A 14,463-nucleotide genomic window follows, 5' to 3' on the forward strand; every position below is an offset into this window, starting at 1 on the left:
TCATGAGCTTATGAGACGGCGTTTACGGAAGGATATGGCTATGGATGGCTACGAGTTGAGATGCACTTCGGAGGGCCAGGCAGGCGCATTTCCACGGGGGAGCAGGCTTATAACAAAGCACTATTGGCATCAATTATGACCGCATTGCGAATTTGGCACTCGAGTCTACCGAAATGCACCGATCAGACCATGCAGATGACCTTGATATTCTTTTCATTCAGAACCGTGACACCGTAGAGCCCCCTAACGCCTGGCCATGCAGCAATCAAACAAGAACAGCGCTTCAAGCTGACATTTTCAAGGCCCTCTGGCTCATGCCTTTCCTATTAAGCTCTCCCGCTCCAGCACCTCGGGCGCAAACTTGACCAGGAAGACCGTCTTGCCGGGCCACATCTCGCCCTCCTCCTTGCTGCCGACGCTGTGCGCGGTGACGCGAGCGGGGAAGCCGGCGCCGTCGCAGACGCCCTCGATGATGCCGGCGACGTAGGCGGCGCAGTTGAGCTGGCTCATCTCGCGGGGCACGCTGATGTACTGGTTGACGAGGGGCTCGTTGTCGATGATCATGTACTCGTCGGGCGTGTCCGGGTTGCTGCTCTTCTCGAGCCGGTCGGCCTGCCGCCCGAATAGGTGCTGCCACGCGTTGATCTTGATGAAGTGTAGCAGCGCAATGATGTTGAGCGGCCGGGTCTGTGACCGCGCCGGCTCGCGGTAGAGGAGTAGGTCGAGGAGCTTGACGCCGATGGGGTGGCCTTGTATGTTGAGTCTACGAAGGGTGAAGACGAGAGTCAGCTACGGAGGACATATGGCAAAGGTGGCAGCTGACAACCCACTTCTTTTCTAGGTCCTGAATGCTTGTGATATGCCGTTGTGCATAGCTGACCATCTCGGAGAAGAGGTATGCGAAGCTCGACTGGCTGAGCTCTGCCGTCTTGGTGCGATTTAAAGGACGGTGATAGATGGTCTTGCCGTTTGTAGGATACCGCAGACCAGGCTGGTCCTTGCCGCCCTGTTTACCGGGTGGTATGCTGGCCATGATATCTGAAGATGCGCATTCGCTAGGCGAATCTCGAGGGTTGCGTTGACCAGCCGTGAGCAGTAGGTCGTCAATTGATGCAATTCAAGGCGAGGTTCAGGCGCAGTCAGTTGTGGGCTTTGGATACTTATCGGCTGGCCTTATCGGTGAGCTTAGTTACAACGCCCTTGCAGGCACTTGCAGTTAAAACACATGCCTACAACAGAGATCCAAGAGTAACAGGCACGTAATCAATCTCAATTATACTTTTCAAAGTTCAGAGAGACTGGTGATAAAATAATGACAGTTTTGGTATATACTATTAGATCAAGGGTATCCAACGCAGAATTCAAAGCCATGTGTTTGTGAAACATTCCCGCACCCTCAATATCCATCAAGCAACGCCTACAAGGTCATATTTCCCAGGTGGGTATCTGTACGAATGTCCTCCTCATATCTCATACCATAGGTTCCTATAGTCCATAATAAATCGATTGAAAAAAAATAAGCATATTATCGTTGAGATGATGACTTCTGCCCGACAGAGTTCGATGAACGTATTGCTTAAATTGGAGATGCCGTCGATATCGGCCGTTGTGATATCTGTGAATCCCGCGTGTACACTGGAGGAGCAGGCTCGGGAGGCACATTTGTAAGTCCTGGGTTCGCTGTTGACGGTGACGTGGCATTGTATTCATATGGCGGCGGAGGGTCCGCCACGCCGTCTTCCGGTCCATTGCTGCGGCGGCTCAGTTGCCTCATAGCCAGCGGTCGTGTGAGGCCGTCGTCGCCAGCGCCTCCTCGCCGATTACTACGAGTATGAAGGGGGATGACCGTCTTCTCCCGCACACGTCGCCGCCACAAGAGGACTACCACCCCCAAGAAGAAAACCGCGGCGAAGCTCATGCACACGGCGACGGCGACCTGCGCTGAATGGCTCATCCCGTGCGAGCTTGAGCTGTCCCCCCATCGGTCTCCTGAGAGATCGCGGGTTTGTGATGGAGTAGCTACAGCGGCGCTTGCGCTGCTTGCTGGTGGGTTGGAAGGCACAGGTAACGAAACCCTGACGAGCGCCTCTAGGTCCGTGTCTTGAGTAAACTCGCCCTCGACGACCTTGCTGTATGTCCCATTGTGGCAATCACTAGAGCCTGGACTAGTCCCAGACACGAAGTTCACGGCGACACACTGCATTGTTACTTTAGTCATAAGAGTTGTTTACACGGCTAGACATCTCACCTGGAACATCAGCCCATCCGGCCCATCAGACACCACACTGATAATACCCTTCTGGCCAGACCAATTGTACGGGGCTGTCACATTGGGTATGCAGAAGTTCTCTGCCCCAGTCTGCTGCACAACGGGATACAACTGCTCCCAATTCTCTGCATCCCAAACCTGCGAGTCGGGGTTTGTGTTGTTGAAAGCCTCATCCAATATGTACATCGCACGAAATAGCCAGTTCGCCTGAGTATGGCCGAGATAGACGGCGACGGGCTCGCCATTGGTGTGGAAGTTGCTTAGGTTGACCGCCGTGAAGTCAGGAAAGTATCCCCCGCATGGGGCCTTGTTTTGCGAGTCGTCATTCAAGCCGATCGTGGGAGGATTGAGCAGCCTAAAGTGAGCGCTGACCAGCTGCACTATTGAGCCAAAGGTGAAGAGCGCTCGGGAGAGGCCGAAAAGGCCCATCTTGGCACTCGATGGCGATGTCCTGTCTTTGGAGTGAAAAGAGGCAGCCGTCGAGGGAATGGGATCACGCCGTTGGGCGGCCTTATCAAGATATGAAAACGAACGAATAACCGCCCTCTTGCACACCTGCACACTCCTCCCAGGAAGCACGGTACAATGCTACTCTAAAATCAGGTGTCTTCGCGCTGCGGTGCCGCAAGGAGGTGTGCCAACAGGGCTGAGGTTAGTGGTCCAACCCCGGACCTGATAAGCGCCATTGACGTGCAAATGGTCGTAAGTTAACCTGTCTAGACGAACAACCAATTGGACTATCATGCGGGGGAGACTTTCCAAGGTTGGGAGAAAGAGGGGCATGCAGGACCGCCTCTGTACTCCACGCTGGTGGCTGGTTTGGAATCCCGGAAAGGTGCGTTCCTTATCGGCATGCTGGCCTCTGCCGACTGTACTGTGGTGAATTACATATACTTATGCCTAAGATATCGAACCTGCCGTTGCGGAATAGGGTCTTGTTTCTGAAGAGTCTCTCTGGTTCCCGTGGTGAGTTGACCAGTTCAGTCAACTTTGTCCTCGAGACCAGTAACAACTGATGATAGCATAGAACAATTCATCTTGATCACGGCTTAACTTGCTATCTTTGGACTTAAAATCACCTCTCGCATTGCGGTGGGAAGAACAGACCTGCACGATGATATATTCACAGTATCATTGTCAAATCCAGGCGGAGAGAAGTGATATTTTTTTAAGATGCTAAAATCGCAGAAGGACCTGTCTGTATACACTCATGAGAGACGACAACGAATATCAAGGGAAATTCAACGCGTCAAGGAAACTAGGAGCGATTAATCAATCTCGTTACGTTGAGCTGTTCCCTCAACCTAGACAGAGCACAGGCTGTCTCCAACCACTCAAACCCTCCGAGTCAAGCTGCATCTGGTACACAGGACTCTGACATAGATAGAACAAATTTAAGCCAAAACAAAAGGAATGTATGAAGAGCAGAACAGCACAATCTGTATATCGAACAAGGTATCAGGAGAGCGACGAGGAAGTGAAGTGTTTGAGGAAAAAACGCAGACACGGCCAATTAGTAAAGCAAGTAGGGTGCCGTAGCTAATAAGACAAGGAGAAAGAGAATCCTCCGTATGGACCAGCCAACAATTGTGTGTGCAGGGTATTAGGTGCGCTCGGAGCGCGGTGGTCCCCTTTTATCCTCACTGGACCAATGCGTAACCGTTTGTACCAAAGCCTGCCCCCATTATTGCCAGTGACCATCGACGATGCAGTGAGCTTGTATGCAGACGCGAACGACAAGGAAATCAGATTAGCGAACCCCTTCCCCACGCCGAAACCGAAAACCACGGTGGTAGAAAAGAGCAGTCGAGACGCGAGAGGTATATGCAAAGGAAATCACCCCCGAGAAGACAAAAGAAATCGTTCAATCATTGCGGGAAACTAGTACACGCTGTCCTCATCGGCCCCTTGCGAGATCATCGAAGGAGTAGAGACACTGGAGGACGCCTCAATGTCATCCACATAGCCGACCAGGGCCTGCGAGTGCAGCCGGAAGGATTCACCCATGAGTCTGGTGATTCTGTAGAACTGTTAGCTACTGACCGTAGGCGACGGCACAAAGAGAAAAGAAGCTTACCCCCAGACTACAACCTCGTCGAGCATCGAGCCCCAAAGACGAGCCACCACTGAGCTCAATTGAGACATGTAGCTCTCATCCAGGTCCTTCTCGAAGAGCTGTCGGACCTTGTTGTACATGACAAGCTCCTCCTCTGTAGCGGGCTCTTCGTCATGTTCCAGACGGTAGAGCCACAGGCTTAGAACAATCATGAGGTCCATACCGCAGAGAGGATGCTCAATGCTCCAGTTCGTCGGAGACGTACGAGCGACCCAGCGGACTCCCTGAAGAACAGCAGTCTCAATGCAGTTGTAACATTCTTGAATGACCTTAATCATCTCGCTTGAGCGCTTGACTCGGTCCCGTGCATTCGACATCGCCGCCGCAACTTCATAAGAATCGTGATACCGGAGAGCCTCTTGCACTGCCTTGAGATCCACCTCTAGCCGTGCGCGAGCATTGCGGAACATGGCTTTCGCGTTGAAGATGAGCGGATGACCCTTATGGGGCGCGCTGAGTGGAACAGTCACCGCCTCGGGCTCACAGAGCTCTAGGGATTTCTCCCATGTCTCCAAAGCAAGCCTCAGCTTGTATTCCGTGACCACATCCTGTAAAGCCTCGGGGCTGCGCTTGTGGTACCAGACCTCGAGGAACAGAGCATTGATCATGACGCGTGTCGCAAAAGAGCTGTACTTCAACGTTTCGCCTTGGAAGAGGTTGTCGTGGGCATCCATGAATGTGACACCGGGCGAAAGCTTGAGCTGATCCTGCCATGCGGCCTCGTCAGATACCTTGAGGTTCCAGAGAGCCTCGGTCGACGGCAGTTGCAGGTCCTCGAACTCGTTAAAGCTGATGGCTGGTGTATGATTGTACGTAAGAGTCAACAGACCAAAGAAGATGTAGACCGCATAGTAGGTGCGTCTGCAGCCCTCATCTTCGACCCACTCGCTGCGAGTGGGAGAGCGACCCTCACGTGCCTCCTGTCTCAACTTCAGTTCATAACGGTTGCCAGCGACCATGTTGGCGAGCAGGCTCTTGATGGAGCAAGCCCACTCAAGGCCCTTCGGATCACCACTCCAGCTTGCGAAGATCATGTTCAGCAAAGAGGCTTGCATGGTCCACAAGGGACATTTCCGTGAGCTAAAGTTCTCCTTGTTCTGCAAAAACTGATTGACGAGAACTTTAGAGCCGATGTGAAGCATGTATGCCTGCTCTTGATCGAATGCATAGAGGGCACCGATGGACAGCGCAGCAAGGAGCAACGGCGGTGACACTCGAGTCGGCTCGAAGGAAGCAGGATGCAAGAACGGCAGATGATGGTGGAACATGCTGAAGTAGGTGGCCAGGTATCGGTTGAGGGAGGCTAGGCTTGGCAGTCTGAAGCCGTCTGGGATAGCATGTTCGTTGTCGTCACCACGAATGTTGTCCAAGATCATATTACGCTCTTCGTCGCTAATGACCTGAGGAGTCTTGAAGCCTGCTGGAGCCTGGAGGGCCTCACTGTTCTGCGGCACATGAGGAGTGGGAGTGCCCGACACAGATGGCGGTAGCGAGTTGATCATGGACTGCAAGGCGGGGACGAGGCCATTCACATTCTGACCGTTGATGGGAGGCAACTGGTGGGGATGCGGCTGGATTGCGCTTCCGCTGGCGAACGGTGGCTGCGACTCGAAAGAACCGGATGCACTGGACGAGATGGAGTGCGCCTTGGCGTCGGCAACACCTTGAGGCAGGAAGGAATCCCACTGAGACAAGGCGATTGCGCCGGAGGGGTATGTCACGGCGGGCTCCATCATAGCTGAGCTGTTGTGCGAGTAGCCGACGTTCGGGCTGCTCTCATACGGGCTGCCGTTGGCACGCATTGCTGCGGTGGCTTTGTGATGGAGGTCAGCTACCAACATAGCTGCGGTTTCGACGTCGAAAATACCCTCGCTACTGGCTTCAATCTGTTCAAGCGCCGCGGCATCGATTGCAAGGGAGGACTTGGAAGGAGTCGAGACGGCTCGCGCCTTGGGGCCGCCACGCCGTTTGCCATCACTGTGGAGGGGAACTCCGCCATCCTTTGCATGAACTGTTCGATCATGTCGCAGGAGAAGATCACGGCGCACAAAAGTACTCCTGCATTTCAGGCACTTGAAAGGACGTTCCTTTGTATCTAAAGAGAATAACCGCTTAGCGACATCGAGTCAGATGGCAATAAGCCAAAAATCCCTAGGTTCAAGGCAATGAGGCATCTCAAGGTAGATAGGATATGATGTACGGTAGGAAAAGTAAGTGTAGTCGATGAAGGGGAGATGGGGTCAAGGAAGAGGGGTTGCCATACGCGATCTCTCGTGTCTGCTTCGATGCTCGCTTCTGCTGAAAGCCCGGTTGCAAAACTGGCACTTGTACTTTCTCTCAGGCGCGAGTGAGGCCTTTCTCGAGGCCGGCGATGCGGCAGATGCAGGGACGGCTGCTACGCTTGCTCCCGGCATCTTGACTGTATATCGCGTATTGTTTCCTGCGACTGTGGCGACGAGTATCTGGCAGCTACAGCGAACAAGATTTAAAAACGGGTGGTCTTTGACAACGATGACGACGACAACAGCAACGGCACTCGGAAATCAGATTGACCCTCTCCTCAGAACGATAGTTGAAATCGCCCAGCTCCTCGCTCGCACGCGCTCCCGTGGGATTTAAAGTGTGTCTTGGTGACTCTGACTATTGATTCTGCTCATTTGCGGTGGTATCCTGGTCATGGAATGTATCTGTGTGGTGGGTATATGATTAAGATGGCCTGTAGCCAAATACGCCTGACGGTGTTGAAAAGGTCCTGCGCGATGCAAGGACTGTCGAGTCGATGTGGTTGTTTGGTGAAGGTGTCGTGATGTGGTGGTGGTTGATGGATGGAAAGTGGGAAAAAGAGGGGTGAGAGGGAGTTTCCTTTGATGGGAAGATGGGACGTGGTGGGCGAGGTGGGCGAGGCGGGAGGAAAAAAAGAGAGGGGAAATGGGAGGGAGAAAGGAGGGATGGGCGGGCTGGCGGACTGGCTGGCTGGGCTTGCTGTGCGTCCCGCTGCTGCTGAGAGCAAGAGTGAGTGTGAGAGGGTGGTGGGCTTGGATTTGGGGGGTGCGGGCGTGGGAAGCACCACTGACGGACTGACGGACTGCACTCACTGCACACGCTGCTGCTAGCACTAGCAAGATGGGACGACACGACGGGGACAGACCCAGAGAGGGGAACCTTTTCCCAAGTTCCCAGACAGTGTGCAGTGTCGCGCCAGTGCCAATTTAGGGGGGGGTGGGGGAAGGGGCTGCCAGCAGAAAGAATACCTAGTGAGCCTACCTATCTGAGAATGGCTAAGGGAAAATAAAATAAAATAATAAGAGATGCTGCAAAAGCAGCGACGCACCTACCTAGGTGCTCTGCCCAAACAGGCTTAGACCCGTACATCCCAGTCGATAAATATGGGAGACGCAGCCGAGCTCACGCCAGGTACAGTATACGGTCCGCGCTAGCATCCGCCCGCCGCAAGCTGCGGGCAGCTGCCCCTCACGGCAACGGCCACCTATGCTATCCCCAGGTCCCGAGTACTTCCGCTGGATCCTAGCAGGAGAGTGGGGTTGGCGCGTTGTTGCTGGCTCGCGAGCACCCTGAGGTACCTCCCTAGGTAATCTACCTTGGGAGCTACCTACCTATGGGGGAGGGGCTTGGTCAAGCGTGGGAGGGGCTCCTGCATTGCTCGATTTTAAACACGAGGGCAATTTTAACAGCCATCATCATCTCTCTGGATCGCACCTGCCACCTGCCCACCTGCCACCTGTGGACCTGTGGTGGTGTTTCCACACACTGCACAGTGCGTTGTGCGTGGCCAAACTGGCAAGTACCTTTCCAGCCGTCCTCTTTTCGGGGCCGACTTGTCAACCCCTCCTTCTATCTCTAGATTTTTACTTCCAGTTAGGCTTAGGTAAGGGAAATGCGGACCAATGCTTTCCTGCGTGATTGCCTACTTCAAGTCATCGATGGCATCAACCAGGGAAGGAGCGGACCGAGGCTCGTCTCAGAGAAAGGGTCAAGTCAAGTCAATAGCTATCTGCGGAATGAACTGGGTATAGACAAACTGTAGGGCAGTTGCCGGGAGTCGTACTACCTATAGACAAATGCAGTCAGTGATAGTAAGTGGGAGGAAGGAGGAGGCAGTTATCCTTGCTTACATAGTAGGTATTCTCGGCTCTGGAGAATAATGCTATCCTCGGGCCTGCGATCCCCAAAGGGTTTCGCTTGGTGCCCGCGTTTTCATCTTCCAATTCCATTGCTGGTCACTGGATACATGTCACACATCACACGTTGTCGACTCCTTTCTTCCGCCAACGCTCACGCAGCGCGTATACTGCGTGGATTTGCCTTCGGCCAGCACCATGTTTCGGCGAATGGGCTTCGCCAACGCCTGTATCATCATCCTCAATCGTCCTGTCCTGATATATGCCCCATGCTTAGGCAGCCCCATACGCCGTCGAGGTGGATCAGTGGAGGCAAATTGGAAGAGTGACATTTCAAGCCTGCCGCCAGAGCCAGGACTGTGTAAGCCTAGCAAGGTCTGGGCTTTACTGCTTCGCTGCTGACTGACTACCTGGCCTGGTGCCTCTCTACACTACAGCGGTCGAGGATCAGTGCCGAGCAGCTAGTCGCCTCTTGCCTTCTCGTGAGACCTGCGGTGAACGTCGCCATCAATGGTAAACCTTCGCCGCGGCTTCCAGCTGCTCAAGGAGAGACGTGTCCCAAAATAGTGATACCATGGGCATTCAAGTGGCTCTCAGGAATGAACCGCTGGCTGACCTGCATGGACAGATGCACGGGGGACCTCTCGCTACTGCAATCCAAAGTGAGGCTGGTGCCCGGCCTGTCATCCGGAGCCAATACTTGACCCAGTGCCACAGCCAGACCCCACGGCACCTCCACTTAAGCCACTGTCACCGCTGTGTCGCAGCTCTTCACCCATAGGACCTCTGCATCTCTTTCTCGTTCAAAACCACGAAACTGGCTCCTTCCTCCTGACATCGTGGCTCCTAGTTGTGTCGGTGTGCACATACTCTCGCCGCTCTGTGCAGGTAATGGGGCTCGAAAAATCGAGGTCGTCGATGACTTGTTGACTGGCCTGACAAGGTACGTCCGACTCTCGCAATATTGCGGGGCGAGAGCAGCACTAGGAGCGAGTGAGGGGTTTGCAGGTCGGCCACGCCCTGGAAGAGGGTACCATCATCAAAGCAACCTATTGACAGCTACATCCAGTCCGGACCTATTCGGTTCATCCGGCATTTTACACGTGGAACTGCTGAACCGTCAACCTCAGGTGGCACCTGACCATAACAAGCAGCTTAACTCCAGGACTGATGAGAAGGCCCTAACTTTGTCGGTGGTTGATCTCGATGAGGTCTCCAGCACGAAAGGATCCCGGAACAAGTCGCCTCGCGCTGTCTAGTGCACTGGTACCTCGGTCGCTACATAGGCTCATAGGCAAATAATTTGACGACGTGGTAGCTGCTCCCCTTTTGAGATTTGCGCCTGACTACTTCACGATTATGGAAAAGCATTACTCGTTGCTTTTTGCTTGGCCTCTCTACGGTACCTTTGTTAAGTTTGGAATGTAAGGCGGCGCCTCCCTTGCAAGCTACATCCGATCAAAGCTTGCTAGGCCGAACGATAACGCAGATCTTTTTGAGATACATCATTTTCTCGGAAAATCAGGTACCAGCCGCTTGGGAAGCTCGAGCGATCAACATTAACCCCCCTTCTCTCAGGTGGTGGTAGAACATGATAGCCAAAAAAGACATTCCAGTGGGGATGATCCGCCCAGCTGCCGTCGTCGAAACGACGATAACTCGGCGGACACGACTCCTGCTACAGGTGAGGACTGATATAGACTTGCCGCACTACCTTGCATTGTATAAGGTGTTATCTATCAGGAAAACGCGACATGAAGCCTTTCCCGTTGTGAAAATAGGACAGCTCTTTCATCGACACGGCTTGCTGCTTTTCAGTCATGAATCACAGCCAGTAGTAAAGCCTGCGATTATACAGTCATTTTCCGACCTAAGAAGCAATTCGGCGCCGGGTACTGTACAGAAACCGGTCCAGGTTCTATTAATGAAATTACTTTGCAAACAGGCAGTTAGGGAGGACCCGCCGCCTAAGGCTCATTTTCGGAGCTGCTAGGTCAATTTACAGGTCAAACCATCCACCACGCACCAGCCCCCAGAAGCTTTATTGGCCTTCATTTCTGTGCCAGGCGTACGGAACATACTCCCGAGCTCGTAGCGAGGATAATTGTGGAAATCATTCCAGGGACGACGACACCCGGGCCGGCGCATTAAAAAGAAGGGATACATCAGTGCAACCAAGCTGTTGGCTTTCGAAGAATTTTTTTTCATGGTGTCTCGTCCTTCGGCGAAGATGCCAATTCCACTGACCAAGGCCGACTACACGTTTGATGACTCTCCGACACCTCGAAAACCCAGGCTACTTTGACAACTAAGAACAGTTTCGCATTTGGTGTACCCCGCCTGATCCTCTCGAGCATCATAGGGCACGACGGTACATTGTCCCCTATGTATCATTCCCTCGCACTATTGCGCGGAGTTGTCATCCAAGTGTTTTTTTTGCGTAGAGTGACATATTGCATCTGACGACTCACATACCAGGCGAGGCTTGTGTCCTCAATTTTGTCCCCCTTTGTCGACCTTGACTCAAGGCCTGAGGGCGCAACAAGAGGCCAGTATGCGCCCGTTCGTGGGTCATTCCTGTCCAATTTCAGAAATTTCTCTGTTTGATTACTTCAGTGGATGGCAGCGCCGCCGCACGGATTCTGCAGGCAATGTCGAAATAAACTCTAAAAATGGCTTCCGATACCCCGAAATGGGTAGCTTTTGCCCACGGGTATGCTAGTAAAGGAGATGGGACAACATCCATCAGCTTTGGAGGGGTTGTGTGCCAGCTCGCGAGTAATGTCATGTCGACTGCGGCAGCACCCGTCCCGTCGCGGACGGGATCGCTGTTCTCGACCACCTCACTAAAGAGGAGGTGCGGCCCTCTCCAGTGGTAGTCAATCGTACGAGAAAGACGCTGGGCCCTCCGACATTTCTACGACGATCGACTTCATGCAATGGCCCAATGGCCCATCGCGTCAACAACGGCGAGCAAGTCTGATCAGCTAGCAAGCATCGCTGCTGCTTTCGAGGCGTCCCAGTGAAGGATTACCCCCTGTCGCTCCCGACTCTTTGTCCAGTGGCCCACCGAACAGGGGCTCGCAGACAGGCCTATCCGCGGGACTCTTCCGGAGGTGGGGGGACTCCACGTGCTAGCAGGTTAGCTGGGTTACGCTACTCTGGCCGGGTTGCTCCCCATTTGCGGCACTTCTTAGCAGCAGCACCACGTATCTGTTGCGAAACGAACTAATTCCCAGCTCGCCCGAAAATTGGGAACCTCCCCCTGTTCGCATCATGGGTATCGCTGTGACTCTTCTCTCGCCCAGCGAGGACTTGAGGTTAAAAATACGAAAAGGGGCAGAAGGGCACATATGCCAGAGCATTGGGACCAGCGTCAAGTGACTGATGTCCTAATGCCTGCAAGGAATGCCAGCTGGCAAGTTCTAGAATTCGAGGTTCGGCGCACTGTCTCATCCCTGCCAGGTTCCGTCATATGCCCTGAATGACACGGAGTACGGTGTGAGGAATATTCTGTACTGCAGTAGTCTCGTACCTGGAAGCTGCCCTAACATCCGGACACCACCTACGCCATCACCGCCTATCTGCAGCTAAAGGTGTTCCCTCCCCTGACGATCGCCGTTCCTGATGATGCTCAATCCCGCAATACCTTGGTCACTAGGCGCGATCAGATATCCACGGGAAAGGCCTCTCAATTACGCTTCAAATTGATACTTTCCAAGTTCGGCTGAAGCTGTGTCATCACTCGGTGTCTGAGGAGCCACAGCAGAAACGTCATCTCCAGCGTGACGTAGGGAAGTGATGGGAATCTCGTGATCTCCTGCTTGGCCATCTCTAGTCGGCCAGCCCACGAGGACCACAATCACTCACAGCTAGTCAATTGTCAAGTGGCTCTTGACAAAACTCTAGGAACTCAGTGGGGCAGGAACTCTGTCAGACTCTTGTCAAGCACACCGATACTTCGGCGACATGGGTTGCACGCACATATGGGTCGCCAAAACAGCGGTCACACTCTGATGGCCCCAGCGAAAGCCGACATGGATCACTATTTCGTGGATAGTGAAGAAACTACAGAGGTAGGCTTGCCAGCTTGTCTGAACGAGATTTTCAATGCTATCTCTTAACTACCAAGTGGCGAGTTGAGCAAAAGTAATCATATCTAAGGCGACATTGTCTTCGACTCCACGAGAAACTAGAAGGGCGTGGCTATCTAAGATCCTCCCCACGAAGCAAGAGACCCCCACGAAGTGCCTTCACTACTTTGTCATCCACCTGCTTCTTTAAGCTCTTCAGTGCGATCGAAGGGTTCTTGGGAAAGTTTGAACACTCTGCCACAAGGCCAGGTATGCTGTGCTCACTAGGCCACCGCTAGGAGTACTGAAAGGATTTCATATCCACGAATTCGGTGCATTACCGATCCAGCTTCGGTATTGACGACAAGGGCTGAGACATGTCACGGAGTCATATCATGGCCACACTCTTTCTAACTCCCAATTCTTGAAAGCACGCAGGTTCGCGCAACGGTACAGACTACGCCATCACTTGTTCCACGTGAAGTGGCTGTCCGTGGGCTTGTTTGCAACCAAGCCGAGTGGCTAGTCTTCCAATGGCAACCTATTGCTCCTGAAACTTCAGCCAGCGCTGTCGACCAGGACCTTCTGTCTGTCTTCTATGGCAAGGTAGACGCTCTTAGGCGCCAATCTAGTAAGGACTCCACGACTGTATAGGTATATATATGTTCGTTTCCTTGATGGTTCTTGAACAGGGACAGACAGGCCTGCAGAACATCGCTTAATCGCCATGCCAACGGGCTGTATTTGTGCGGCCAGAGACTGAAGGATGGCCGCAGGCAATATTCGACAGCCATGTGCAACCCTCGAGTCTGAAAGGGTATTGCTTTGCCGAGATTCCTTTGCGAGACAAGGCACTGGAAATGGAACTGTGTGACAAGCTCAGGAGCAGTCTCGGAAGTGTTGCTCCCAGAAACACTACTAGATAGAATCCAGAGATCGCCTTTGAGGAACTGGTTGGTCTTAACAGCAGCGGGCTATCTCACATGCGGGCGGGAATACATTGGTGGGACGTAGAACCATCCTACGTTCCGGCGTCGTCAGTCACCAGGTCTACGCACATCTCGAGTTTATTGATAACAATGATAGCAACAGCGACATCGAGGAAGATCCACAAGGTGAGACTGGAAGGGAAGCTCAGAACCTTGGGGAACGGCTAAAGGATTCGGGAGAGCCGACAAACGACACCCGGTATAAGCGATGCTCACCTCGAACTTGGAAGTTACTGGGACTACGGGGAGGCTTTTGCACATATAGGGAATGTGGAAGATCTGATAGCCGCCAGATCTGCCAAAGAGGCTGCTGTCGGCATCCTTCCCAGTGATACGGATCGGCCATCTCGGGTGGACTATATGTCAGCCAAGGTGTCCAGAAGGGGAAGGAGCAATGCAGGTAGCCTGTCCAAGATGTGACATCAACGGTTGAGGAAAGTGAAACATTGCTTTGTGAACGTGAGACGCCGCGGCCGCGATCTCTCGATGGATAGACGGTGGCCATACATGTGTCTCGTTGTTTTATCAGCAAGTTTCCTAATGTTGGCGAGAGGAGAGGCAACTTGGCGTTGTGAGTTGAGAAAGACGTCATCATGGGCGTGAGGTAAGAGGAGTGCTTGAGGGTCTGAAGAGATTCGACAACGCGACCGTGTTGGCAGGCACTCCGATCAATCAGGTGGGGTGTAGTACCACGCGATGCAGGGATACTAGGTCAACTTGTTCTGAAGCCGCATTTCTGTTGACGATATGGCAGGTCGTAGTTCTAACCTCGACAGGCTTAGAGGCAGATTGTGCTATTCAAGGTACACCCTGTATTAAAGGTACGTTGTATATTACATGTCTTGGGAATATTCTACTTCGAGATAAGCCTCCATTG

At 53.1% G+C, this 14,463-nt stretch overlaps 2 protein-coding genes across 2 annotated transcripts; both read right to left on the bottom strand.

The window, feature by feature from the left end:
• Positions 1-312: 312 nt before the first annotated feature.
• Positions 313-2,698, bottom strand: UCRPA7_5299 (putative trafficking protein particle complex subunit 5 protein; the record flags this gene model as incomplete). The annotated part of the gene is made up of 5 exons (XM_007917846.1): positions 313-763; positions 831-1,025; positions 1,477-1,485; positions 2,070-2,197; positions 2,249-2,698. 5 exons carry the CDS (start codon positions 2,696-2,698, stop codon positions 313-315), a joined length of 1,233 nt encoding a protein of 410 aa, XP_007916037.1.
• Positions 2,699-4,150: 1,452 nt separating this feature from the next.
• On the bottom strand, positions 4,151-6,187 carry UCRPA7_5300 (putative c2h2 finger domain protein; the record flags this gene model as incomplete). Its single annotated transcript, XM_007917847.1, has 2 exons — positions 4,151-4,289; positions 4,347-6,187. 2 exons carry the CDS (start codon positions 6,185-6,187, stop codon positions 4,151-4,153), a joined length of 1,980 nt encoding a protein of 659 aa, XP_007916038.1.
• Positions 6,188-14,463: the final 8,276 nt, after the last annotated feature.

This window comes from Phaeoacremonium minimum (assembly GCF_000392275.1).
Source record: "Phaeoacremonium minimum UCRPA7 unplaced genomic scaffold PA7_03_scaffold_409, whole genome shotgun sequence".
NCBI lineage: Eukaryota > Fungi > Ascomycota > Sordariomycetes > Togniniales > Togniniaceae > Phaeoacremonium > Phaeoacremonium minimum.